Consider the following 27326-nt stretch of genomic DNA (forward strand, 5'->3'; position numbering starts at 1 on the left):
ATTTGCTGTTTGTATTAAGGCTTTTCATATGAGTGGCTGTAGACCTGGTGGAACAGAAATCATTTAGTGTTTTGTGGAACTGTTTTAAAAGGTTCAAGCATACAAAAGTTTTGCCAGAGAACAGATGTGATTCTCCCCACGGTACCTTCAGTTGTATTAATCATGTAACACTTGATTAGATATATTAGATTTCTACTGTCTGTTAATTAGATAATGAAGTTTGCAATGTGTCCTTCTGTAAATTCAGACTCTTATTTTTCCAAGGTGTGTAAGAAGTTAATCTTGAACACAATGTGATTTTTTAAATTATGAAATAAGGTGATGGTAGCGGAATGCCAACCAAAAGGATAAGGGGCACTAAATGTAACAAGAGGGATTTTGCAATTGGAATACTTTCCAAATACCTAGACAGATTAGGTTCGGTAAGGATCAAAAGAACATGCTTAGGGGTTTAACTGCTGAGAGTGTTTTCCTGAGGACAGAACTCCTGTAACTGTTTTTCATGGTGTGTCTGTTAGCCAAAGGGATTGCAAGTATAACAACATCCTTTGAAGGTTTTCTTCTTAGAATACCTGCTGTTAGCAAGAAAGTGGGTTAAAATGACTTCTTCATGTTTGCACTGTGTAAGCATAAATTATTTCCTATAATAACTTAATAATGACATTGCGACTGTTTAGAATAATGAGCCTAATTAGAAAGCAGACGATTGTGGTGCCCCACTTGATTTAATAGTCAACAATTCCTACGAATTGTGCAGGCAAAGTCAGTAATTTTAAAACAATGTGTTGGATGGCATCTGTATATCCACGTAAACAGTTCATCCGTGGTCTCTTAACACGCTTTTTTGATCCACGGTCCAGACTAAAAGAGACAAATCTAGAACATTTTTAGTGTTTGTTGTTCATACTTCATATAAGGTCATAAACATCAGACAAAAGAGTAAAACTGGGAGAATGTGCTGCAGTCAATGTAAAAAAAGGGGACGGTGCAGTGAAGGGTTCTACACTAGGTGTTCTCCAAAAGGAACTTCAGGGGACATTTGCTGTCCCTTTTCTTAGAGGTTTAGATTTGGGCTTTTGAACACTCAGAATTATAGATATGTTAAATTTTTTTATTGTAGCTGTATGCATTCCATGATGTATTCTAAATACTGTAAGAGCTGCCATACAGTGTTTTAAAATTAATCATAAAATCCTGGTGATAAAGAAACTTTCAGATATAATAATTACTACTAATGCTATTACAGAAAAAAATCTAAGAAACATAACAGAAAAATATTCATAGAATCATAGAATCATAGAATTAATTGGGTTGGAAGAGACCTCTGAGATCATCAAGTCCAACCCTTGATCCAACCCCTCTGTGATTACGAGATCATGGCACTCAGTACCACATCCCCCCTCCAGGGACAGTAAATCCACCACCTCTCTGGGCAGGCCATTCCAATGCCTGATCACTCTCTCTGTAAAGAACTTCTTTCTAATATCCAGCCTAAACCTCCCCTGGCAGAGCTTAAGCTCGTGCCCTCTTGTCCTGCTACTGATTGCCTGGGAGAAGAGACCGACCCCCACCTGGCTACAGCCTCCTCTCAGGTAGTTGTAGAGAGTATTCAGGAATTTTAATCTGATTTTTTTTTAAGTTTAGACTATACACTATCAGTTGCACAATTCCTCCTGAATATTATAAATTGTTCTATAGTAGGAAAAGAGGATCTAGTCAGAATAATTAATCAGTTCAAGCATTCAAATTTTAAAAGTAAATTTTTCATGCAGTAATAGGATAGAGGAAATGTAAAGATGTGTACAAATTCCCATGTATTCACCTGTCTGTCCATCTAGCTAGTCCATAAAAACTAACAAATCATTTTATTTCAAAACTGTCATTAGTATCTAACTTCCTTTTCTGTAGTATTGTCTTGTAATATTTAATGTTAAAGTACTTTAGATATATTTTCAGTCCTTAGGCACTCCAAATAATTTGATTATAAGACTCCAGTATTTTTGTATTTTAAAATATATTGATAATGTGTTTGAGTGATGCTATTTGACACTAAGTATTTCTGCAAGTATGTTCTGTCTAAAAACCATGTAGAAAGCTGTGTATGCTATTTCAGAAAAAATGTGCTGGAGAAACTGTGTTACTTGGGAAGAGTGTTACCAGAAGGGATCCCTGTTGCAGTGTAAGGAGCACCTTAGAGCTGCAGGGTGTGAATAGCTGAGAGTGGTTACTGGGACAAAGAATTAGAGGTTTAGGTGAAGACAGAGTCCTTCTCAGCACCCTGCAAAGTAAAATGAATTAATGGAGTGTTTATAATTTATAAATAAAGAGGAAGACCCTAGAAGTATGTTACTATCTAGAGAAGTAGGAAGCTGCTTGTAACAGAGATCTTCTGAATCTAAAAGTGTAATGCACTTGGGGTATGATTTTGTTGATGTTGTGAGTTAGAAATTATTGACATATTTTAGAAGAGGAAATTTCCTTTTTATAGCATGGGAATAGAATGCTGAAAAAAACCTACCACGTGGATGCTGAATTACCACACTGGGGTGCTGCAGTCTTCTTTCAGTTCTAATACAGGAAGCTTTCCTTGATGACTGGGTAAATAAAGGATAATGTACGGTGTAGGGAATACAATGTTTTAAAATGTCATTCTTACTGAAGTCACAAAGATCCGGCAAAAGGAATGCATTTGAAAATAAATTTCAGAAATGAAAATGGTATTTTATTTTGAAAATGGTGAAATATGCACAAATCTGAACATTGCTGATGCCTATAAATGCTTCTTTCCTGATATAAAATATTTACTTAAAATAGGATGTACAGTTTTTCTGAAATTTTTTTCTTTCTTTTTTAACAGATAGTGCCTTTGTGGATTGCTCCCAACCTGTTAACATTCTCTGGATTTGTCATGATTTTATTTAATTATTTTCTAATATCTTTCTATGACTGGGACTACACTGCCTCAGGTAAAAATCCTCATGTTGTAATTTTTCAGAATTAGTGAGCTGCTTATATTTCTGAATGTTATAGGGAGGGATCAGACACTTGAATCTTCCACTCATTCCCTTCATGACACTCCATGAGCACAATAGGAGGATCTGACCTCACATATGGCATTAAAAATTAAGAACATTTCATTGAAAAATAGTATTTAATTTTATCCCTAAAATATGTTTCAGCATATGCTGCTTGCAGTCTGTGATATCTCATTTTATCTAAAGTTTATTCCACAATTTAAATGCACAGACACAAAACACCCGAATGTTCTTCATGAAGTTTTCATTGGTTTCACATTTCCTAATACCTAAATTGATGCCTGAACGAGTTAATTTCTCTTTCATTACTATACACACGCCCCCTATTCAAAACTGCTTCTAGACAAAGAAGACATAGTTTCTAAATAAATGTCGCTTCAAATTGTGGCTCTTTAAGTCTGATTCCATATTTGCTCTTCATGGTAGACCAAGTCAGAAGATTTTTGGAACTGATTGCTCTTGAGTGTAGGGCAGGTTTAGTTCTGGGCTTCTCGGAGCAGCTGTTGGAGCCTACAGAAGCATCTTCTGTAAGGTGAATAATATATAAAACATATAAATATAAAAAAATACATAAAAAGCTTTGGTTTTCTTTAAATTAGACAATTTAGTGAAGGCAACACTTTTATTTCCTGAAACAACTACGTTTAGCTGTCTTTAATTTTTTTATTACTGTGTTTAGATTCAGGAGTTACCCTTTGGTGTGGGCTGTTTGTACATTTATGGTAACAATTCTAGAGGCAGGGATACTTGTTTGCAGTTTTGGTTCAAAAGTAATCCTGCATGAATATTACGTTTTCAGGGCCAGCTTGTTATATATTGTATGGCCTCATTCTTAAACACTTGGGTGTTTTTTTTTTATCAATGCAGCTAATATTAAATTCTGTAATAAAAGAGCATCCAGAACAAATCCTTTTAATGGGATGATGTTATCTTGACAAATTCCCGGTAGATACACATGGAACTTGAAGATATTTGAAATGGTGATTAAGTCTGTTGGAGTTGAGGCCTGTAAGTGTAGTTTGCAACCCTCTTCTCGATTTCACGTGAGAACAGTGCCCATCATTTCTCAATTGATTGAAAACATTCATGCAACCTAACAAGCCTTTTGAATATCATATATCAATCCCATACCTAGGATCAGAAATAAAAGACTTAATTTCCTGGACAGCTGGTTTTCATTCTACAGTTTGCAGATTTGCAGCTAGGTGTCAGGAATTGCCATCTTTTCTTTCAGAATGGCAAAGTGAGGCATTGTGAAAGGTAGTCAGGGCATGTTTTATGTGCTAGCAATTCCTGGCATCATTCAAGCAAGGACACACCTCTGTATGCAGGAATTCCCTGTGTTTGGTGCCAAATGCCAGAAATCTGAGAGGCATTTACAGTTGTGTAGTGCTGGTGTAGTGCTTACTGAGTGATGTTTAAGTTAAATAGAACAGTCTCTGGAAAAAGGATTGATTTCTTTGAAAGAGCAACAATAACCTTGGGTTAATGCTATCAATAGAGCATGAACAGAACCCTGGGCTCTGTCCAATTCAACTTTCTTTTCTGTTTTCTCAAGGGAAAAAAATGGATGCTAATATTTTTTCTAGCTTGAGGACAAAAACTTCCTGTTCAGATCTGTACAGTAAAATTACTACACAAACCCCAGGTTGGCACTAATAATCATGCTTGAAAACTACCCTTTTTTTGTTTCCAGATATTACATAAACATTAACTAATTTGTCAATGGATAGTCTTCCTGTGACCTGTGAAAATTTCTACCTAGTTACTGCCATTGTTTTGTGCAATAATAGAGTAATTTCAGGACCAAAAATCCTTATCTTCTGTCCTCTACAGTGTAAACACATTTGAACCTGCTCCAATACATCTTTGATAGAGCTCACTGATACCTGAAGGTCAAAACCAAGTACTTCAATCTGTTTGATGCAGTAGGTTAATCAGTGGCAGGTTGCTTTTATATATATGCGTATGTTGGTGGATTTCTTTGATGTTAACCACTGTTACACTGACTTACTACCCCATTTATTTCAGGTAGCAGTCCTGGACTTGTTCCCACCTGGGTGTGGCTGTTCAGTGCTTTTACCACCTTTTGTGCTTATGCTTTAGGTAAAGTACAGTGAAATAATTTACACATCTTACGTCTTTGTGTAGTTTTATCTTCAGATTCATGAATGTGGATTCTGAGATGAAGAGGCGTTGTGGATAAATTACTGATCTCTTTCCAAAACAGTTCTCTTAGATGAAAAAAACACAACCAAACAACCAAACAAACACAAAATTTATAAGACTGAAGAAAATTCCAAACAGCATGTGAAGTTATATATTAGAGGTTCTGTGATGATGAGGCTGTTATCCCTCTTTAAAGTTCAAATTATTTTAGAGAAACAATGGAAATCATTATATAGCAGCAGTCAAAGGAGTATAGAATGGTTGGGATTGGAAGGGACCTTAAAGACCATCTAGTTCCTTTCCCCCTGCTGTGGGCAGGGACATCTTCCACTAGGTTGCTCAAAGCCCCATCCAACCTGACTATAAACACTTCCAGGCATGGGACATCCACAGCTGCTCTGGGCAATCTGATCCAGTGTCTAATCACCTTCACCGTAAAGAATTTCTTCATAATATTTAGTCTAAACCTACTCTCTTTCTGTTTGAACCCATTTGCCTTTGCCCTGTTGCTCCATTCCCATGTAAAAAATCCCACTCCAGCTCTCTTGTAGGACTCCCTTTAGGTACTGGGAGGCTGCTCTGAGGTCTCCTGGGAGCTTTCTCTTCCCAAGGCTGAACAACCCCAAGTCTCTCAGCCTGTCTTCATAGAAGAGTCATTGCCCTTTGATTTCATAAAAGTCTTTGTTACATGACGTTGACATTCTGAGAAGCTCCTTGACACCAGCATTAGCAGAGGGTGCTTTCAGAGACAAATGAAGATAAAGGGCAAAAGAGAGAAAAAGGAAACTGTTAGGTGCTTCAGTGCTTATGGCGTGTGTCAGGAGAAATGGTGATGACAGATGTGATGACAGGGCTGAGCTTCTTATGGTGATGAAATATGATTTTTGTCTTTCCTCTTCCTGTTTTTCTCCTGTAGCACCTACACCTCAGTTTCATATTCCATTTTTACTATTTTGTACCATGCCATGACTGTATTTTTAGGCATATTGCACCTTGCTGTGCAGTGGTGTGAAGGCATAAACCTGAACTGATGCAGATCTGGGAGTGAGATCCACAATAGCATGACATTTTTTCTTTCTCTTCCAAAGCTATCTCATTGTGAGCTAGTCTCTCCACAATGTGGTGCAACAGAGTTAATTTTTGGGGGACCTCAAGGTAGTATATTTACGTGGACTGCACAGTTAAGAAGGAAATCTTAAAGGTACAGCAGCAAACCATCCCTATGTGCTGAAAGATGAGCTGTTGGGTAAGAAGACTGGCCTGGTTGAAAAGGGAGCTTTTTCTGGAACTCAGAGGAAAAAAATAAAGTTTATGACCTTGGGAAGAAGGGGCAGGCAACTCAGGAAGAGTACAAGGATGTCATTAGGTCATTTAGAGAGATTAGAAAGGCGAAAGCTCAGCTAGAACTCAGTGTGGCCATAGCTGTGAGAGATAATAGAAAATGTTTTTATAAATACATTAATAACAAAAGCAGGGCCAAGGAAAATCTCCATCTTTCATTGGATGTGAAGGGAAATACTATAACCAAGGGTGAGGAAAAGGCTGAGGTACTTAATGCCTTCTTTGCCTCAATCTTTAACAGAAAGACCAGTTATCCTCAGGGCAGCCAGTCCCCTGAGCTGGTAGACAGGGATGAGGAGCAGAGTAGACCCCCTGAAATCCAGGAGGAAGTAGCTAGTGACCTGCTGTGCCATTAGAGACTCAGAAGTCTATGGGGTAGGATGGGATTCACCCGAGGGTACTGAGGGAGCCAGTGGAAGAGCTCACCAAGCCACTCTCCATCATTTATCATGATAAATCAGGAAGGTCCTGGAAAAATGGTGGTGAGCCAGTGTGGTGCCCATCTGCAAGAAGTGTTGGAAGGAGGATCTGGCAAACTGTAGGTCTGCCAGTCTGTCCTCAGAGCCAGGGAAGATCATGGAGCAGATCATCTTAGTGCCATCTCTTAACACTTACAGGACAACCAGGCGCTCAGGCCCAGCCACCATGGATTTAGGAAGGGCAAGTCCTACTTGACCAAGCTGGTCTCCTTTTGTGACCAGATGACCAGCCTAGTGGATTTGGGAAAGGCTGAGGATGTTGTCTACCTGGAATTCAGTAAAGCCTTTGATATTGGCTCCCACAACATTTTCTGGAGAAGCTGGCACCCTGTGGCCTGGACAGGTGCGCTCCTCATTGGGTTAAAAACTGTCCGGATGGCTGAGCCCAGGGAGTGATGGTGAATGGAGTTACATCCAGTTGGGAGCCAGTCACCAGTGGTGTTCCCCAGGGCTCAGTATTGGGGCCAGTCTTGTTTAATGTCTTTATCCAGAATCTGGATGAGGGGATCAAGTTCTCAACCTCAGTCAGTTTGCAGATGACATCAAGTTGGGTAGGAGTGTTGATCTGCTGGAGGGCAGGAAGGCTCTACAGAGGGATCTGGACAGGCTGGATCAATGGGTCGACGGCAGTGGCATGAGGTTCAACAAGGCCAAGTGCTGGGGTCATGCACTTGGGTCACAGCAACCCCACACAGCACTACAGGCCTGGGGAAAAGCGGCTGGAAAGCTGCCTGGCGGAAAAGGACCTTGGGGTGCTGGTCGGCAGCAGCTGAACATGAGCCAGCAGCGTGCCCAGGTGGCCAAGATGACCATGGCATCTGGGCTGTATCAGCAACAGGGTGGCCAGCAGGATCAGGGAGGTGATTTTCTCCCTGTACTCCGCACTGGTGAGGCTGCACCTCTGAGTACTGTGTCCAGCTGTGGGCCCCTCACTAAAAGAAAGACATTAAGATGCTGGAGTCCAGACAAGGGCAACAGAGCTGGAGCACAAGTCCTGTGAGGAGTGGCTGAGGGAGCTGTGGGATTATTTAATGTGGAGAAGAGGAGCCTCAGGCTCTACAACTCCCTGAAGAGCAGGTGGGGGCTCTTCTCCCAGGCAACCAGTGACAGGACAAGAGGAAATTGTCTCAAGCTGCACCAGGAGAGGTTCAGATTGGACATTAGAAGAAATTTTTCCCTGAAAGGATTGTTAAGTGTTGGAATGGATTGCCCAGGGAGGCGGTGGAGTAACCAACCATCCCTGGAAGTGTTCAAGAAATTCCTGGATGCGGCATATAGTGCTGTAGTGGTTTAGTTGACCTCGTAGTGTTTGGTCAGAAGTTGACTTGATGGTCCTGGAGTTCTTTTCCAACGTTAATGATTCTGCTCTATGATTCTAAATGTACACTCTCCTTGGAGCTGTTTCTTGTAAGGCCATTGCAGAGCGTAGCCATACATTTATGTGCCATATTGAGACACTCAGGCTACATACAGATGTGCTATAGATGTACTCTGCAGTGCTGTGCTGACCACTTTTGGAGTCAGACACATGTGTATAGAGCCATTTTGATTGATCTGGGAGTATTCCCTTGTGCAGAAATCTTCCTCTGCATTGTAAATGCCTTGGCATTTCTATTAAATTGGTGAGATCGTACCAACATTATTTTTTCCAGAATTTCTTTCTATTTGTGCCATAAAATGCAATGGGACAGCTGTACCTCGGAGCTGACTACTAGTCAGGATTTCCCTAGCTCTCTATAATAATTATCAGAAGCAGCAGTTTCTTTTGTGAAAACAGTTTTTATGTCATTGTATATAATTTAATGAAGTGGCTACTGTTTCATAAATAGGAATTACGTATTGGAGTTGTTACTGCATGACACCCCAGAAAGCTCACTGGAAGTTCAGCTTCCGAGATTCTTAATGTAGATGGTATTTGCCAGTGAGGCCTGTACTTCCCAATACTTGGAAGGCAAGGAATATGATGTTTGACAGTCAAAGCTATAATGAACTAATGTATATGTAGATTTTTATGTCTGCTGTCCAAGCCACTTCACGAAATATTTAGTCTCAGATTTAATTCTTCATGGCCAAAGTTTTCCCTTTGGAAGACTGCAAAGAGCCATAATAACTAACCAAATATGCAGCTGTAATCTCTCTCAGCTTCTTTTTAATGACACAGTTACTCTCTCCAAATGCTGCTCTTCCCCACTGCCCCCTTTTTTAAGGTGGTTTGGTATCTTTCCCTTTCCATAAAATGGACTACTATTTGCTGTTATTTTAAATTCCACTCTCTGAAAGTTATATAAAATTTAATAAAACTGAATGTTTATGAACCTTTATGAGACAAAATGGTAATATAAGAATTCTAAAGCAATGGAAGTGTGGGACAACGTATGTCTACTATTGAATACACACCATTGTTGGCATGAACGATTTTAAACTGAAACTTAAAACAGAAAGTATTTTAAGTTTCTTAAAAAGGTAATAAAACTACAAGGAAAATGTAGTTGAAGATTTTTGAATATCTGATTTTATGTATGTGTCATATAGTTCCTGTATTTTTATCCATGCCCATTATAATTAGTAACACTGTATTTTATGACACTATTGTAAGTCTCATTTTAATAAAACTAAAGTTCTTGCAAAATGAAAACCACTTTTTCACTGTGATATACATATTTTACTATCTAATGTCACTTTTATGACAACTTAATTTATGAACAGAAAAATCTTGTAATGTTCTCATTTTCAAAAGTATTACCCATGTAACTGAATTCTCTCTTATTTTGGATAGGTATTCTTGAAGTATGAAAGGCCATAAACTGTTTAGGGTTGGTTACATACTTATTTGCTAGTTAAGTTTTGGAAATATTCTTTACTGGATGGAAGAATTTCTACAGTTATAGTAACACCATTCGTTTAACCTCAAGCTTATAAATAGTTTTCTTTCTGCACATTTCAGTAAGATGTTGAAAATTCATTGGTAATGTTAATAGAGGAAGAGTCTCTAGTAAGGGGCAAGCTATATTTGAAATCCTCTATGAGATATTTAATTTTAGAGTTGTGAGAACTGTCTCAAGAGATTTGTATTTGAGTGGAGGATGTCTCACAGCTGTTTAGGTATTACAATAGAGAGACAGTCTGAAATCTGTACAAAATGAAATCCCATGTTTTCCCAGTTTAGGTCCCTGAAGTATATTTACATTAAACAAAACTCAGAGTATTGCCAAATAATCTGGAGAAGTAAGTAGCATATGATCTATAGCAGCTGTGGAGTCTTTGGTCTCACTCTACTGAGTCGTATCTCTAGTCAGTTTTGCATTATTAATGCTATCAATAGCTAATAACTGCTTTACCTTCCAAGTAACATTGAGGAAAAAAAAAAACCTCACCATTTTATTTTGAGATTCAAGACAACGATAAGTAATCTGTAAGGTTTGTTCTGTGTACTTTTTCCTAAGAGATTCATTCTGCATCTTTACACTGAACTTTAGGAGGAAAATATTTTTCAGCAGCACAGCCTCAGAGAAGGGGCTAAGAGTATGGTTTGACAATACAACTAAGAAAAGGTTACAGGCACTAGACCTCTTCCTCCTGTCTGCATTCACCACCCTGGTCTTGTGCTACCTCCCTTGCTTTTTGTACCATTCATAATACCAAATCTGTTAGTGACCCAGAAGAAAACATAATGTTTACTCTCTTTCCACCATCTGAACAGGCTGCAGGTCCCCCTCTTTGATAGCAGTGAATTATCAGATCAACTCAAACCATATTGTCCAACTGCATCTTCAGAGTGAGCTCCAGTAGAGTACTGGACCATCTTCCAAGCACTCAAGTATTAAAAGTGATCTATCAACATGTAGTGCACCTTAACTATAATGTATTTTTAGATTCACATAATAATACGTTTTGCAAAAGGCCTTGAAGATCACTAACTCCAACCATTAACCCAACACTGCCAAGTCCACCACTAAATTATGTCCCCAGTCTATCTCACAAGCAGTTGGAAGGCTCAGAGGGTGCCCAGCACCAATGGATGGGTGAGAAGCCCTATGGACACTTTTCAGCACTTAAAACTGATTGCAGGGACTGATATTAAAAGTGTTTCTTTTGCCCCCAGTGGGGGCAAGTAATAACGGATGTCTTTCTAAAGCTCATAAGAAAGGTGGCATTATAGCTTCAGAGATGAGGTAAGGACAGAAAATTGCTTGATAACTGAAGCAAGCATTTAGTGAGCAGTCCTAATCTGTTGGTATTGAGAAGGCTGTTGTGCTTCAGTCATCAGTGTAATTTTCTTATATGTTATATATGGCAGTAGTGCAGTGTATGTGAAGAAAGTTACTCCTTTTGTTGTGCTCTAGATCTTCATTTCTTTTCCTTTTCCATCCTTCTAGACTCCATAGATGGGAAACATGCTCGAAGGACTCAGTCCAGTACTCCTCTGGGAGAACTATTCGACCATGGACTGGATAGCTGGGCTACCTCCATTTTTGTGCTTTCCTTTTTTTCTGTTTGTTCCCGTGATAATGGGAAGACTGGAGTTTCTGTATATACAATGTATATATATTTAAGCATTGTCTTGTTTAACTTCATGTGTTCACACTGGGAGAAATATAACACAGGAGTTCTTTTTCTTCCTTGGGGATATGATATAAGCCAAGTGGTAAGTATTTATCATTTCTGTTTTGGTTTTATTTTTTTAACTGTATCATTATTTTCATAATATTAAAGAAATAGAAAAATAGAGCTCGAGGCAAATATATTTGGCTGAGATATTGAAATATGTGAAATTGCATAAAACTAAAAGTAATTCAGAAATATTGCCTGCATTTACAATGAAGAGATGCTCTTGAGCAAATTGTCATCATCAGAGATTCACTGCCTTGCAGGAGAAAAAAGACTTGCAGCAAGCCTAGCAGCCAGATAGTGCCTGTGAGAATGTCATTTAACTGCATTTGATTTGTGGTATTTACAAAAGTTATTTTGCTATCTGAAGCCATAAGCAGTTTTCCCCCCAACACTGGGTTCTGAGACATGATGTGAATTAGTCCACGTAGTATCTACTAATAGTAATTACACAGTTATACACTGCTAGACCTTCTCAATCTTACTGTGTTTTACAACAAATGTGGTGATGGAAATAGCGTTGTAACTATACAGAAAGCATTAACTGTGAATTCTACCCTTGAAAAAAATGTCAAAGTCATATAATGGATGTCAAAAACTCGTAGGGAATGACGTTCAGTAACATGAATTACGTATCAGCCCACAGTCAGCCCCAGCTGAGTTCTTGACTGGCTTACAGCCCTACCTTGAGGTGGACCTCTTCAGAAACATGCCCAGGCCACCACAGTGAGTGGTGTCCTCAGTCCTCAAATGAGCAGCAGTAGTAACAAGCTTGGTGCACTTCCAAGGGCCCAGCACTGGATTTCTGGGCTGGCTTATCTGTTTCTTACATAGCCAAGCTCTTGCAGCCTGAAGAGCAGAGTCACAGTCTTCTGAGCTTCCTGTCACAGGCATGAGATGAAAGGTACAGCCAAATATACATAATTGAAAAGAAGTTTGACAAATACTCAAATATGTGTTTTAATGGAAATATTGTATTTGAATTAATGACTGCAGATGTATTGCTGTAAACATAATCAGCATCCAGTGGTTTGAGAACAACTCAGAGATGGTGGTCCAGCTGTGGTGCATCTGTGTCATCCCCTAGAAAATAGGTTCTGGGAGAAGAAGTTGGCTCAGGATGAAGACATTAGGCAGCCAGCTGGTCTGCAAGTTTCAGTCCTGTCTGTATGAGGCTTCTTGCTGAAGTTCTTCCAGCAGGAGAGGAATAGCTGCGTTCAAACCAATTTCACTTATTGGTCAGATGATTGTTGTATATGTGAATGTTTAGAAAGCTCTGCTGGATTTCTCCAGCATCCGAACCCTATTAGTGTTTAAATATGGGAATGGGTATCAGCTACAGGAGAAGTTCTGTTAACTGTGTCAGTGCTGGTAGTGACCTATGCCCCTGGCACTGCTCTCCTGTCTGGGGAATAATGCCAATAACATTTCCCTGCCTGACAGATTTGTGGTGAGGCTGGATATCAGTAAAGTTTGTAAACTGCTTTGATTAACTGGGATGCAAGGTGCTAACAAGTGCTATTTCCTGTTTCCCTCTGATGCTGGATTGCTGTCCTGCACACTTGCTTTCTAGTAACTTCTGTGATGATTTGGCTATGGTCAAAGTGATAAGCCTCTAACTGTCAGATTTTTTTTATGCTATTTAGCACAGTCATCAACAGTGGTGGAAGACTGTACTATTGAAATCTCTGTATGTCAGTTTTCCCATCTGTAAAAAATAGCTTTTGTACTTGTGATTGCCTTGTGAACAAAGACAAAACAGAATTTGGATCAAGGTAGTATTTTTCTATTAGACCAAACTACATTTTTCACATACACCAGAAAGTACATAATGTATTTTTTTCCCAGCTGTCCTAACTAGTCCAGTAAAAGGTCCTAATTTCCCTAAAAAATTGCTCTTGATTTGTAAACGCATTCAGCAAATTTTGTATGGTGTGTGCACTCTTAAAGGGTTCATCTCCAGTTGCTTGGTGGAGAAGATACTGGGGACAATAGCAAATGGCTGGTGATAAGTAAGAAAGGTAATGCTCCCCTTGCTTTTTCTTTTCCCCACTGCTTCTCTGCCAGATATTCCCAGTCATATTTAAAGGCAGAGAGTGTGGAAGCACTCGCAGGCTGCTTTCAAACTGATTCCCAGTGCTTAGTTCACTATTTCCTCCATGGCATTCCTAGCTGGATTGCTGCAGGAATGCACCTCTCTGTTCTGTCTTCATGAATTTCACTGACAATGTGGTGCTATTGCATTGGCATGTCAGACACTCAGGTGGTCTAGTCCCCTGCTTCTGCTTCTAAATTTGATGGTAGCCAGGAACTCCGGGCTTCATTATCACCCCAAAACTCAAGAAATAAAAGTAGTTGTATAAGTGTGCAAATAGATAACTGTTGACCTTAATGAAAACTGAACTGGCATGTGGCTCCCAGGACACTGCTGCTGAGTCAGCTCCACTCTATATAAACACAGACAGCTCGCTCACATGCTCTGCCTTACATGTGGTATAAAAAGAGCTGCTGTTCCTCATGAAAAAGTACCTCATTATGAATAGAGAAATTTGTGGGACTTACGCAGATCACATTTTTCTGTGACTTGATGACTCATCACAACTGGTAACCCAATTACTCTAGCTGGGCTGTAATTGGCACTCCAATTAGCTTTGATTACAGCAGACAGCCATTTACAGGAGGCTGTGGTTTGTAAACTTGAAAACTGGCTGTAGTGTGTCTGAGAGATGCTTGGTCAGAGGACTGTTACATTTTTGGATCCAGAATCAAGGAGGAGGCATCTGCACCAGGGAAAACCCTTACTCTCTCTCCTCTCTCCAGCACAAAGAGCTATCTTGTGCTGACTCCTGAGTGAGCAGAAAAAGATGCAGGGAGAGCAGCCTCTGTACCATAGACTCTAGACAATATCTCATACACTTTTGAGTAAGCACACCTATTGGAAATCCCAAGAATTATGGTCTGAAGAAAAGGCTGAAAAATAAATCTCTGCTATAATCTGTGAGAAATTCTCTTGGATACATCTTGAGAGGACAAAGACTTTTGTTTTTGTCAGAAACCCAACTAAAGAAAGCTAATATCTGCAAATTAACTTCTTGGAGGAAAAAAAGGCAAAACTTTCTTGGGAAATGAAAACTTCAGCCTTCTTGCCATATGCTAATTTTCACAGACATCCTCCTGATTTAAAAAAAAAAAAAAAAAAAAAAAAAAAAAAAACCAAAACCCAAACTATTTTCCTCCTGAAAAATTTAATATTCCCCTAATGAAATACTCCCTTAATCCTGCTGTTGCTTTTCCTAAGCCACTGCAGTTGAGTTCATAGTAGGGGAACAAAATACTCATTTTTTCTTAATATGATGTAATGATAACTTCTTCCATTGGTGCTGCCTTAAGTGTAACAGGAGGCACCCTTTATATTCTTAAATAAAAGTTTAAAAATGAAAAGAAGAGCTGTGTGAGAGCTGGAGTGACCCAGATGATTCCATTCTCCTTCCTCTCCTGCTCCCCAGCCACGAGGCCAAGCTCAAAAGCAGCACAAGCAGCAAAATGTGAAAGGCAGCATGCAGCTCTCTCTGGCCCAGCCCTTGTCCTGTAAGGAGAGGATGACCAGAAATCCTATATATATAAGGTCATGCCTGAAGGGATGGGTACATGGACCATGAGCCCCAGGTTTTTGGTTTAAGATGCTTTAACAGCTGCTTCTGCCAGAGGACTTTGGACAGTACCACCTAGTCTCAGGGAGAACGCTCGGCCTGCCTTGGAACTCTGAATAAATGAAATCCATGATGCAGACAGGAACTGAAACAGTGTAGAACTTCCTTTCCTTCTTCCTTTGGGTCAAAGCAGGGAAAGGTTTTTTTTGTTTGGATGCCATATACCAGGTTTGTGTGGGTTTTTTTTTTACAAGCTTTTTACAAAACTCATGCTGAAATATGTTTCATGTGACCTATTCTTGGGAAGCTGATCTCTGCCAGCTTTTTAGGAACTGACAGAGAAATCTCAAGCAATGCAAGTGCACATCACACCTTGAAAAAATTTTTAGCTTTTCTGAGGGGCAAACAAAGTTGTCTATTAAAAAGCAAAATAAAGATGCAAATGTCTTGTTCTTTGGTCACGTTACTAGGATTCACCATTTAATTATAGTTAAAAAGATATTCACTTCCAGTTTTTCTAATTTGATGTGTCTGTGGAAAGCATAGTCTTTCTTGTGATTAAATATTATTATTATTTAGTTCCAAATGCAGGAGCACACTGGAGTTGTGGAAGTGGCAGAACAGATAGCAGCGTGGAAGCAGTTCTGGCCAGACCATGGTGTCTGCTTCAAGCTGCTTCCAGACATGGCTGGAAACTGATCTCAATCCTCAGTTATCTAAAGGGAAGCCCCATGGTGTAGCCATGTGAAATTTAAACATAAGAGGCTGCTGTGCACAGGCTCTTTCTGCAGCAGATGATTGCTTCATTCTAAACCACTTGATTATGATTCTGTGCAAACCTTTCTTGGTTAATTAATCTCCCATGTGCCTTTAGCTGGTTACCTATCATGTCTAAATGCAAAGTGATCTTTTTAGGAAAAACTTTTTACAGGCTAAATTTGCAACCTTCAACTACTTATTGAAAGAAAAAAGGCTGAGAAAAAATTAAAATGGATAAATTGGACATCATGTTAAAACTAAGTACTATTGAAAACACTTGCAGGAAATAATTCTGGCTCTTTTAGGCAAGTGTCACATTTATTTTCAGAAGAGAAAGTAACTTTGTATGTTAAATGTCTTTGCTTTCAAGATGTTCAGTTTGAGCCCTGTGTTAATGGAAAATATTTCAACACATGAACAATTAATGCTATAGCAATATGCTAGTGAAACTGAATATTACCGTAAAATTAATGTCAAGTTTTTTGTGAAATCATGAAGAATTTAAAAGCATATCCACATTTTTTAAAAAATATGAGAAAATGCTTGATTTTTTTTCCCCACTGTTTAGAATATCACACAGCATACTAAATGTGCCTGTGTGTAAAACAGAAATTGTAAAGCACGTAGGAGAAAAAAAATTGTATGTACACACAGAGTCTAGAATATTGTGGCCACAAAACTTACACCTGCAGTATTGGAAAGACATGCTAGAGATGGTGATTAAAAAAATTAAATATTTTAGAGAACAGTTAAAAGACTAGAAATTAGAAGACTTTGAGGGGTTATAATGCCTTATGATTATATAGAATTTTCCCAATGCAACATCAAAGAACTACTCTGATTTTACAGAGGACCAAAAGTGACTATGTTGCTGTGAATTATAAAATTGTGACAAGATAGGGAGTCTGCTCAGAAGCCACCTGTCCTGCTTTTAGCCATGTCAAAGGGCCTACAAAATAACACCTTGTATTTCCAGAATTTTCTCAGCATAAGTACTCCTTGTCCTCATAGATAAGGCCTTGGCAAGCCAAAAATGGCTGGTCAGACGCTGCAGTGAGTTGAAATCCAAGATTGTATATGTCTGGCACTACTTTGCCATATAGCCCTCACTTGTGTTATTTAATTTGGACTTCTCAATTTACAAAAGACTGCATGACTATATTTATATCTGAAAAGTACTAAAGCTGATCGATGGCTGAGAGATAAGTAAAAAACTTGGTCATCTTTTCTTAAAGTAGAATTATTCAGTTGCGCTTAGGGACATGCTTTACACTGATTTTTATTTATTTATTTTTTTACCAACAGTGCCTTTAAAAGCAGTTTTTATACAGCTGATTAACATACTTAGCTTTAGCCAATCATTTCGACAATCTTAATTTTTTGCTAATATATCTTAGATTAAGGGACACAGCTTTCTAAAGGAGGACTTTGAGACTGCCTCAGTGAAGTCAAAGTGACGAGTCCTGAAAAAGCAACACACCACAAATTTGAAGCCAAAGAGTGTTTTTTTCATACATTACATCTGTTAAATAAGAGGCAAACTCAATCTGAGTGCTGCATCACCAAATCCCAGGGCAGGGCATTCCCTGAGAGAGCTCACTGCATCCGCACTCCTGTTCCTGGATGTGTGCTGACATCTGACAGTGATGCTCATGGCTGCCCTGCCAAAAGTACTGACTGTAATAACGGATAATACTGATGTTCCTCTTTTATCACATGCCAAAAAAGTCTGTTCAGGATTCAACGTGTGAGGGTAAATTCAGTCTCCATCAAAGCCGGTTGGAGTTTTGCCATCAACTCTGATGGGGTCATGATTCCATCCATCATGTCTTATGGATAATATAATACAATTTTTTCAGAAAACCAAATGTTAGCTCTGATGCAGTGGATTGCAAAACGCATTGTACATGTCCTTCATTTAGACCAAAATTTAAGTCACTGTCTTCAGTGGCTCAAGATGTAACACTGCCTAGTGTCTCCTCTTCTCTGTTGCAAATCTGTTGTGCTGCTTGTTCTTGCACAGGCAAATTCAAACATCCAGTTCTGCAGTGTCACACCCAAGCAAAAACTCTTAAAGAGCTACATCCTGATAGAGCAAGAATCTTGAATTTAGTTACAGAGAAGTAAGTGAAGTCAAATATAGTATTATCCACATGTAATAGGGAGTTTAAGTGCCTTCAGTGTTCTGCTATTAATCTGTGATCCTAAGCAGCCTGTTATTTAAAAAAGAGATTTTCAGTGTATCTTACAGTTAAAGCGTTTAATTTAATAAAATTAAATGTGTTGGTTGAAATTAAAATGAAGAAAACACACAACATAGTGAAAAATGAGTGTTTAAAAAACTAAATAATACATACTAAAATCTATAATACAAACAAAGCTGAAAAACATTTGTCATCCCAGAGTAAGAGGCTGTATTGAATGGAAAATATAAAGGTTGCTAAATGTTAGCCAGGAATAAATAGATGAATATGCAGTTTTCTAAATGGCATTATAATTAACATTGTCATTTTAATTTAGAGCTGAAGTGTAGCATGGAACATACAGCCTCTTATGGGCCCTATGGGAAAACGGAACAGCTAAGAACAAAAGAGCCTAGAGAAAGAGCAGGGCAGCAGTCCCGTTAGCTGGGTGCTGGCAGCAGAAGGGGCTGCAGGGGGTGGGTGGCCTGGGACAAACAAGGAAATGGGTTTCAAGGGAAAATGGGGTCCCTTGCGGAGGTGGGATCAAGAGCACAAGGGTTTGGGAACCACTGCATCACACACAGTGCTGTATTAGCATATTATACATCTGAAGTGGTAAAACTTTATCAGTTTGTGCCATGAGCTGTAGGTGGTGCTGCCACAGGTAGTAAGTAGAGTGCATGTGAGAAGTATTGGTGTGGGAGCTATAGGGTTTGGGCTGCATTAAGATTTCTAACCTCATCTGGGTCACAAAATTAACTCTGAAGAGAGAGCAGAAACTGCATTTACATCTCTCCTGAAACTGGTGGCACTTCAGCAAGTGAACTGTGAGTCTCATGTACGCGTCCTTTCACTCCTAATGACATCTGACTGTGATCAGTTCAGGGGGCTGAGCGGCAAAACTAACCCTGTTGCTAATTCTGAATTCTGTATCCAGAACCAAGAAAGTGCATGTGCAGTGGGGAGACGTGGTGTTTAGAAGGGATTTAGAACTTAGTTATTTTGAAAAGGTAAGTCAGTAATACTTGCCACATGCAAACAGATGCAACTACATGCAGAACAAATGCAATCAGCAGGGAAGTTGCTTGCTTACCATATTTCATACATTTAAAATAATTCTGCATAATTTTTTTGCTTTTGCATTTGTATCAAGATGATAATTGAAATCCTGTGCCTTTAGAAGTAGAGGACTGACAATATGTTATCTTTTATTTATTTTTATTTATTTTTATTTATTAATACCTCTTCTATAGGTATTAATAGCAGCATATCTGCTTACCAGTGCTGTTGGTGTGGAAGTCTGGCAGAAGCCTTTGCTGCTCGGTTATTACATTACAGACATATTAGTAATCCTGCTTATAGGTAAGTGTCCAAATCTAAGCAAAAATACACTGCTTTTTAATTATTTTGATTAGATATGTCTTATATTTCCCTCTTTCTTTTTTTTCTTTTGTAAGTTTGGATATTACAAAATAGACAAGAATAGAGCTGATTAAAAGGGCTAATACTGAGAAACTAAAAAAGTAGATAATATTGGAAGATTTTTTTCCTCACTGAATTTCTACCTCTTGCACACAAATAATACAGAAAATACTCCTCATATGCCTGTGCAGTTCAGTGCAGTGTGCTGGCTGGCTGGCTCCCAAAGTCTCAGGAACTCCTCTTGTCACTCAGGTGAAATGTCATTCACATTAACATATGTTCTAAGTTCAGTGTTTTGGCCTGCAGCACACTATGTTCCAAAACATTATGAATAGTGGGAATGAAGACATTATTTAAATAATCTTAGAGGCACAACTGTAAATATGAATAAGAATCAGGTTGTTTCTAGGCTCTTCTTTAGAATTCCTTTCTGAACAGAAGTGATGCATTTTTCATACACAGCAATAGCTATTTGTTCATTATTTGTTACTCTCGGTGTAGTTTGAAATAAGCACCCTGTGTTTTTAAGCTGCTGTAGCTAGATGAGAACAAGTGCAGTTACATTTTAATGACTTAAAAACATGGTAGTCTTAGCTAAAACTGTGTGTATGAAAAATGGCTTTGATGTGTTGCTTGGGAGGTGAAGAAATTAGCATACATATTTTAGAGATTTTCATGAGCATACAAGTGATGAGAAGAGGGCACCAAAGCACCTGTTTGACACAAACACTCTGTACTTACTTCCCAAGAAATGTCTTCTGCTTTTGAGCCAAATGGAGGACTTGGATACAGGTGCTCACCTAGTGTCAACTTGATAGGAGCCATCTGAGCATTTGAGGGGAGGGCTTTTGAGTCCACTGCATTGATATGTTCTCTCACCACCCTCTCCTATGGGAAGGTGTCAGCAGGTACCATCTCCCATCCCAGCAGTGATTCCCAGAATTCCCAGGTTGGAAAGGACTCTGCATTCAGGCTGTGCTTTCCAATGAGCAGCGTGTGCAAGGACATGGTTTTGTGCTTTACCCAGAGTATAAAATTGACTGCGTGTGACCAAGATTATACAGTCTTTTTCTTGTCAGGCCTGATTTAGGCACTCTGAGGAAAAGAAATAAAGGAAGGGGAAAAAACAGTGGTTGCCTTTTCAGTAGTCAGTGAATTATTCAGCTTGACAGAGGCGTAGGAGTAGATAGGGAGTGATTTGTGCTCTCAAAGCAGCACTGCAAGTCCAGGAAAGATGGATGCTGGCTCACCCAGAAGTGGCAGGTTAGGCCAGCGCTGGGGTAAAGTGGTAGCTGGGGCCTGTCCATTGAACATTAACTTGGTCTGTGCTATGTACAGTGCTGCTTTGGTTCCTGCCACTAAAGCACGTGACAGCCCGTTCAGTGAGTACACTGATGGCTTCCCTTGCACTTGGGAAGCCATGGATGAAGGTTTAATTTAAACTGTTCAACACAGTAGGAAGGTTTGTGGTAGGGAAGCATGTCAGTGTCATCAGATCTGCAGCAGTGAGCATCCTTTTTCATAGTCTACCAAAACCAGCTGGAAAGCAAGGTTTGATGGACTGTTCCATTAGCATCAGAAAGAAGTACTGCTTCTGTCTTCTGTGGTATGCTTGAATGAATGGATCTGTGAGCACAGAACGGAGTATTTCTTCCATCATTATCCCAATCAGAGTAGGTATAAGCAGGAGCCAAAAAATTTCTTTAAAAAACATTGTCTTTCACACACTATCCACAATGCCATTAAACATGGCAAAATTTGCAGCTTAATTATAGTTAAAATGTGAGTTTATAGTATGCAAGAAACAGTCTTGGTTGACTCTATATTGCAGAATCATCACAGTGCTTAGTAAATTTCTTAAAAACAGGCACTAAATTTAAATATTAAAAAAGTAAATCCTTCCACTGAGGATCAATGGCTGATCCAGAAAGCACTGCCATTTCACCACACATTTGAATCTCAGGTCAGCAATAGTGATTAAGGTGGTTATCACTGGATAACCTGTGTACAGTGACTATGGATATATAAAGTTTCTAGAAGGTTGTGATAAACTGCAGCACCCCACTGTGACTGCAGAAAATGTACCTGTGTATGTAACCTGCCAAGGGCCAAGCAGCCAAGTGGATGGAATTATTTTCTCCATTAGAGAGACTGCAGCAAGTGTGTCTTGCTCAGCCAGAACCATTTGTATGAGAGAGCCCACTCTCTGGCGTGCTCAGTTAAATGCCTTTGTGGCTAGTTAAAAACAAAGCAATGTAGTGGGCCTCTGACAGCTTTTTACAAGTTACTTTCCCAGGATCCTAAGAGGAGCCATTAAACCACAACTGGCTGTCCTTAACCGTCTGATGGCATTTAGTAGTCAGTAGTGGTCCTTTTAACAATGAACCTGTAGCTGCTCCATCAGTAATACTTGGCATTTGTTTTTGGTGCTTTTACTGTCCTGTGCACAACAGGAGTTCAGCTGCTGAGCCGTCACTTCTCCGAGAACAGCTGGGCTTCAGCTAGTACCTTGTGTAGTGGGAAGAAGTCCAAACGAGATGTACAAGAGTGTTTTTCAGATGTCTTTCCTGGAGTTTTGGTGGGGGGTGGTGGTGAAGAAAAAAGCTCATATATAACCTAAGGATGAACTCTGCAAAAGCACCTCCTCAGAGGAAGCTGAGGTATCACCAGGTGACACTCGCTCATTGAAAATAATGGAGTTTTTATCAGGTGCCAGAACACACAAAGATATACATAAAAGTGCAGCAATACTGGTGTTTAGATTAGACGTTTTAGGAAAGCCTCCCAAGAGAGCTTTATGCGTGCTCCTGGGAACTGTCTGGCACACTGTGAACACCTGTAGGAAAGCCAGGTCTTGGGCTGCTAAGCAGCAACCTCAGAGGACTGCCCTGTAAAACAGCGAAACTTCTGCATGGTATTTCACGGGAATTTTTCAGCTATCCAGCAAACACAAACCCATAATTTTCACAGGCAGTGAGAGGATTCCATCCTTCAGCTCCGAAACACACACATAGCTGGACACCAAACCAATGAAGAAGGTCCTTCTCCTCTTTCCAGAGCATGTTGTCCTGGCTGCTAGGCAGAAATGGCTTTTCTCTCCTAACATAAAAGCAGCCAGACCTTTCTAAGGTTATGTGCCTGTGTGCTCATCTGGAACTAATTACTTCTGCACTCATCAAGGCTCCTGTGGATGACACTCCAAAAACTCTCTTGGGGTTTAACCACAATTGTCCCATAGCATTATCTGGCTAAGTAGGGTCCCTTCAAAGGGTAGCACTAGGGTGAGAGCTGTCATTTATTTTCTCCCCTCCAGGGCATCCTGCATGCCTAGCATTCCCTGTCACTGTGTTATCACGTTGAGAGCAATATAAAATATTTACAATAAGCATTTTAAAACAGTCAATCCCGCACGTAAAATCTAGTACCACAAATGATTATGTATACTTCATAAGAAGATTTTCACTGACAGGTAGGGCATCTGTAGTTCAGGGAGTAGCATTACTAATTGATGATGATTTCTGTCTCACACTGCTGTTAAATGACTTGTGGATTCAAGTTCTAAATGAAGCATTTTCCATGCTTGGGACAGGTTTTGTGGTAAAGGATCACTAAAGCATGGAGTGGATACCTTGTACTTCATCAGTGTGTGTGGCACATGGGGCAGACCATTCTGTAATCCAGACATGCTGTCACATTTGAGTCCACTCTATCTGGTCAACAGTGCCCAGATCTGGGCTACTGAAGTCTGTGGCAAAGTTGGGACAAATTTTCAAAGTGCAGGTTTGAACATGAAATGTGAATTGAATACTAATGCCTGTCAGAGATCTGAAACCTTTTTTTAGAGATGGGGCCAAAGCATTCAGAATTCTTTTCCTTTGATGTGCGTTGGACTGGGTTCTGTGCTGACCTCTGTAGAGTGTGTTCCTTGAGGTTCACTCTTCTCAGAACTACTTAAGTATATAAAAAGAGAAGTAAATTCATAAATTAATACGTAATAGCAGCAAAAAACTAATGATGAGACCAAGCCATAACATTTGAAACATGCCAAGTATTTGAATTCTGTCAGTGGGAAAGCACAGTTATCTATCTAAAGCAAGGCCTTGTCCTTACACTGTGTCACCTCCTGTGTATCAAAGCAGGACACCGAAGTCCTTGCCACAGGTGATCATACAGCAGCCTGCCCTTTTTTCAGTGTCAGAAAATGTTTAGGAGGCCATGGTCAAGTTATAAATTTTTTCTACTCCATACAGATGAGGCATTCTGTAGTGATTTCCTATAGTTTCCCATTGCAAAGTGGCTGATGGTTCTGCCTTAATGATGACTAGTTGAATGGTTAAATGTTAAATGATATGTTTTCAAAATGTTATTGCTCTGACAGGCTTTGACCAGTCCTGTTTGAAAAGTGTGGTTAACATGAATTGGCTTCTACATGTCTGTCACTAATTCAACATTTATTAAGGCATTGTTGTGACAGATTGTCCAAGACTTTGTTAAAGTAAAGAGTGTGAAATATTCACCTGTCACTTGAGATATATATTTAAAAAAGCTGTTGAGTTCATGTTTGGAGTAACTCATCTGAACCAGTCAGAACAATAACCCAGAAAAGCAGAGCACTCGAGGCCGGAGGCAGAGCAGTGTCGCAGGATGCTGGCTACAGGTGGGAGTGAGTTTGGTGGTGTTAGCTGTGAGGAGTCATTTCAGGGGCGGTGGGAGCCCCAGGAGAAGGTCAAACAAGGGAGCTCTCCTGGTGGAATCCCTCTGGAAGCCAGCCTGGGCTTTTCAAAGAAAGGCACCATTTCTCTGCTGCTCAGTTCTTGCTGTGCCCAGAAAGAGAATGATGTGTGAACAGTACTACATCAAAGAAGTAGCTACATCCATAAACTAATTCCTCAGTCTGCACTTAATCCCTCAAAATGCTAATTGTTATCTTACAGCTCAGTTCAAGAGAGATAAATGCAGTGTGTACTTCCTTAGACACTGAAAATAAGGTATAAAATCAACAAACACTATAAACGCATCCCTTGTCAACAAACATGACAAATGCATCCCTTTACAATCTTTATACTGAAGAAATATCTTAGATGCTAAACATCCAAAACCTACATTAACCTTGTGCGTGAAGACAGTGCTCATGTTTACACTGTTCTTTCAATCCTGTAAAATAATTTCATACTATGTAGATCAGTTTCAGTGTATTTTTCATCCTAATGCATTCAGACTTTGCAGGCTCAATTAAGTCTGAAAATTATACACTCATTTTCTAAGCTATTTTACCCCCCTCAATTACGAAGCAGTTTAAAGTTTGCCATTTTATATAATGATGAAATGTAATTTTATAGTTAGTGGACAGTTCAATATGCAATTATCTGTTTTCACAATCAATTAAAAGAGTCATCTTCTCAAAACATGCCTGAGAAGGTCACACTGTTCCATAAAAAGCTGCTGTTCCAGTTACAAGTGCTTTTAAATGCTCACCTTTTGATGAAGCTTTTTTCCAGGCACTGAAAATTGTGCTAAATATTCAGTGTGTTAAGATATTTTCATGTGTCTAGCTGCTCTAAATGTGCAAGAAATCTGGAAAAAAAAAAAGTATTTAAATATTTGTCCAAGCAAATATTGAGGCCTGAATATTTTGAATTTAATTGTTTTGGTCTGGTGTCTAAGAAAGGTAAATGATAACATTCCATATATTTACAGCAAGCACTGACTATGATGAATTATTAATCTAGAGATGGAAAGGCCAAGCAGTACACTGAAGAAGGCCATGTGGAGATGTGGGCAATAGAAGAGTGAGAGGAGGAGGGTGATAGTATTTCATTTGTAGGCTGAAATGCAAGTAACAACTGTCTACTGTTAAAGAGTTGCTCAAATTCTGCAATATGCCCAGGAGAAGGTCTGTACATACGTATTCCCTGCCTCTCAAATGAGATGAATACTCTGGGGAGTCTTTTTTAGGGGAAGTACAGCAGGGATGGTACTTTCCTGAGCAAATTCACAGTTTCCTGTGTGGTGTTCACCTAAGGCTGCATCCTTAAATTGCACTGCCTCATTTTGAACTTCTAACTATCAGGAAATCCAGTTCTTAACAAATAATATTTCAGTGCTTTCCTTAGGACAGCATAAGGATGATTCATTTGTCAGGAACTTACCAACAAAGGGGATTTATGATAGCAAAGGTGTGGAGAAGATAAACAGCAAAGATAAACACTGTCCTTCCTCTGAAGCAGTGTAATTTCTTTTAAAATAGTGGTTTATGTGTCTTAGACTTGCTTCTTTATTTAGCAGTGTTTACAGTCTGTGAGGCTTTGTGTTTTCAGAAACGTGGCTACCTGCATCAGGCTGTCTGCTTTTGTCTGAGCGCCAGTGGGGGGCTGGTTGGTTACTGAAATAGCATTTTCTAGAACTGAGAGTAGTGTCAGCAGTTTGTTTCTGGCCATACCTTCTCTTTCTCTACAACAAAAGCAGGTCTGTATTTCACAGAAATGCCTAAATTAACTCAGGTATGACAGCTGCAGTAAGTAACTGCAGCATGTCATGGAAACAACCTGACTGCCTGCAGGTCTTCAGTAGCCTTTAAATTTAGTTACATGAGCATTTAAAGTGCCCTCATGTAATGAAACTAAAATAGATTACTGTTAGTCTAAATAACATAGGTGACAATGTACTGCGATATTCATCACATGCTACCTTTTTTTTAATTATTATCAATTTAACTCAGCTATATCACAAGACATCTTATTGTTTTGGAATTGAATTTGAAAGCACCAGATGAAATCTAAAATTGATGGGAATTACGTTTTGATCTCTTTTGCACACATGTGGATATGCATGCATGTTGGTGTATGCCTGTATGTATCTCTGTTTATATATATATACACACAAATATATATATATTTGGAAAATAAGATAATGCCTTCATTTCTGACTTGTCTTTAATCCTGAATTTATGAATGTTTTGGGATTTGTTTGGTTTTGGTTTTACTTGGTTTTTTGAATATGAACAAGATAATTCCCAATAAAGAGCTTTTTGAATGCTTATTTCTCTGAAAAGGGAGTCCAGATAGTGCAAGGCAGAAGGACTGACAATAGGATTGTACATAAATCCGAGGATTTGGGCTTCAGCCTTCAGCCTGGTGTGACACAAGAATTTCCTGTGTGTATCTGTGCCACCCATGTGTGCTTTGGTATTTCTGCTGTTAATATAGGCCTATGCTCTTAAAATTGGGTCTTGGATTTTAAATCAGCTGGAAAATGGGAAAATATCAAAGGAGAAATTAAAAAATACTGAGAGAGCAGTAATACTTCTAAGAACACGTGAGGAGTTCTATTTTAATGTTTATCTATTTTAATGTGTTAAAAACGTCTAATGCACTGAACTTGGATTTTAAAAATGATTTTAAAATAAAATATGCACTTTTAAGACATTTAAAAAAAAAAAAAGCTCTGTGATCATCACTCTGGGCAGTGCCTGGGTGGCTGAGTGCCAGAGAGCCAGCAGTGGGTTTGCTTTCCAGGCTGCACCTTTTGTTCCTCAGAGCAGCGGGGAATGGCAGCAATGCGGATGCAGCAGTTTAGCTCCTGGGCACAAAGGGATCCTTAATGCCAATTAAAAAGCAGACTTAATGAGTACCAAAAGCAGCCCCCAAGCCAGGCCTCCTTAGCTAAAAAAAGATGGGAAAG

At 39.3% G+C, this 27326-nt stretch overlaps 1 protein-coding gene across 1 annotated transcript in view; it reads left to right on the top strand.

Moving 5' to 3' along the window:
* The window catches only part of LOC126636298 (ethanolaminephosphotransferase 1-like), a 60353-nt gene that overhangs the window by 18948 nt on the left and 14079 nt on the right, over positions 1 to 27326 (top strand). Inside the window, exons 3-6 of the mRNA XM_050308324.1 lie at positions 2858 to 2966; positions 5067 to 5141; positions 11401 to 11669; positions 19478 to 19586. Of these exons, the coding sequence (XP_050164281.1) occupies positions 2858 to 2966; positions 5067 to 5141; positions 11401 to 11669; positions 19478 to 19586 (562 nt within the window). The remainder of the gene's footprint in view (positions 1 to 2857; positions 2967 to 5066; positions 5142 to 11400; positions 11670 to 19477; positions 19587 to 27326) is intronic.

Source organism: Myiozetetes cayanensis, unplaced genomic scaffold, assembly GCF_022539395.1.
Source record: "Myiozetetes cayanensis isolate MyiCay16 unplaced genomic scaffold, myiCay2020 scf1, whole genome shotgun sequence".
NCBI lineage: Eukaryota > Metazoa > Chordata > Aves > Passeriformes > Tyrannidae > Myiozetetes > Myiozetetes cayanensis.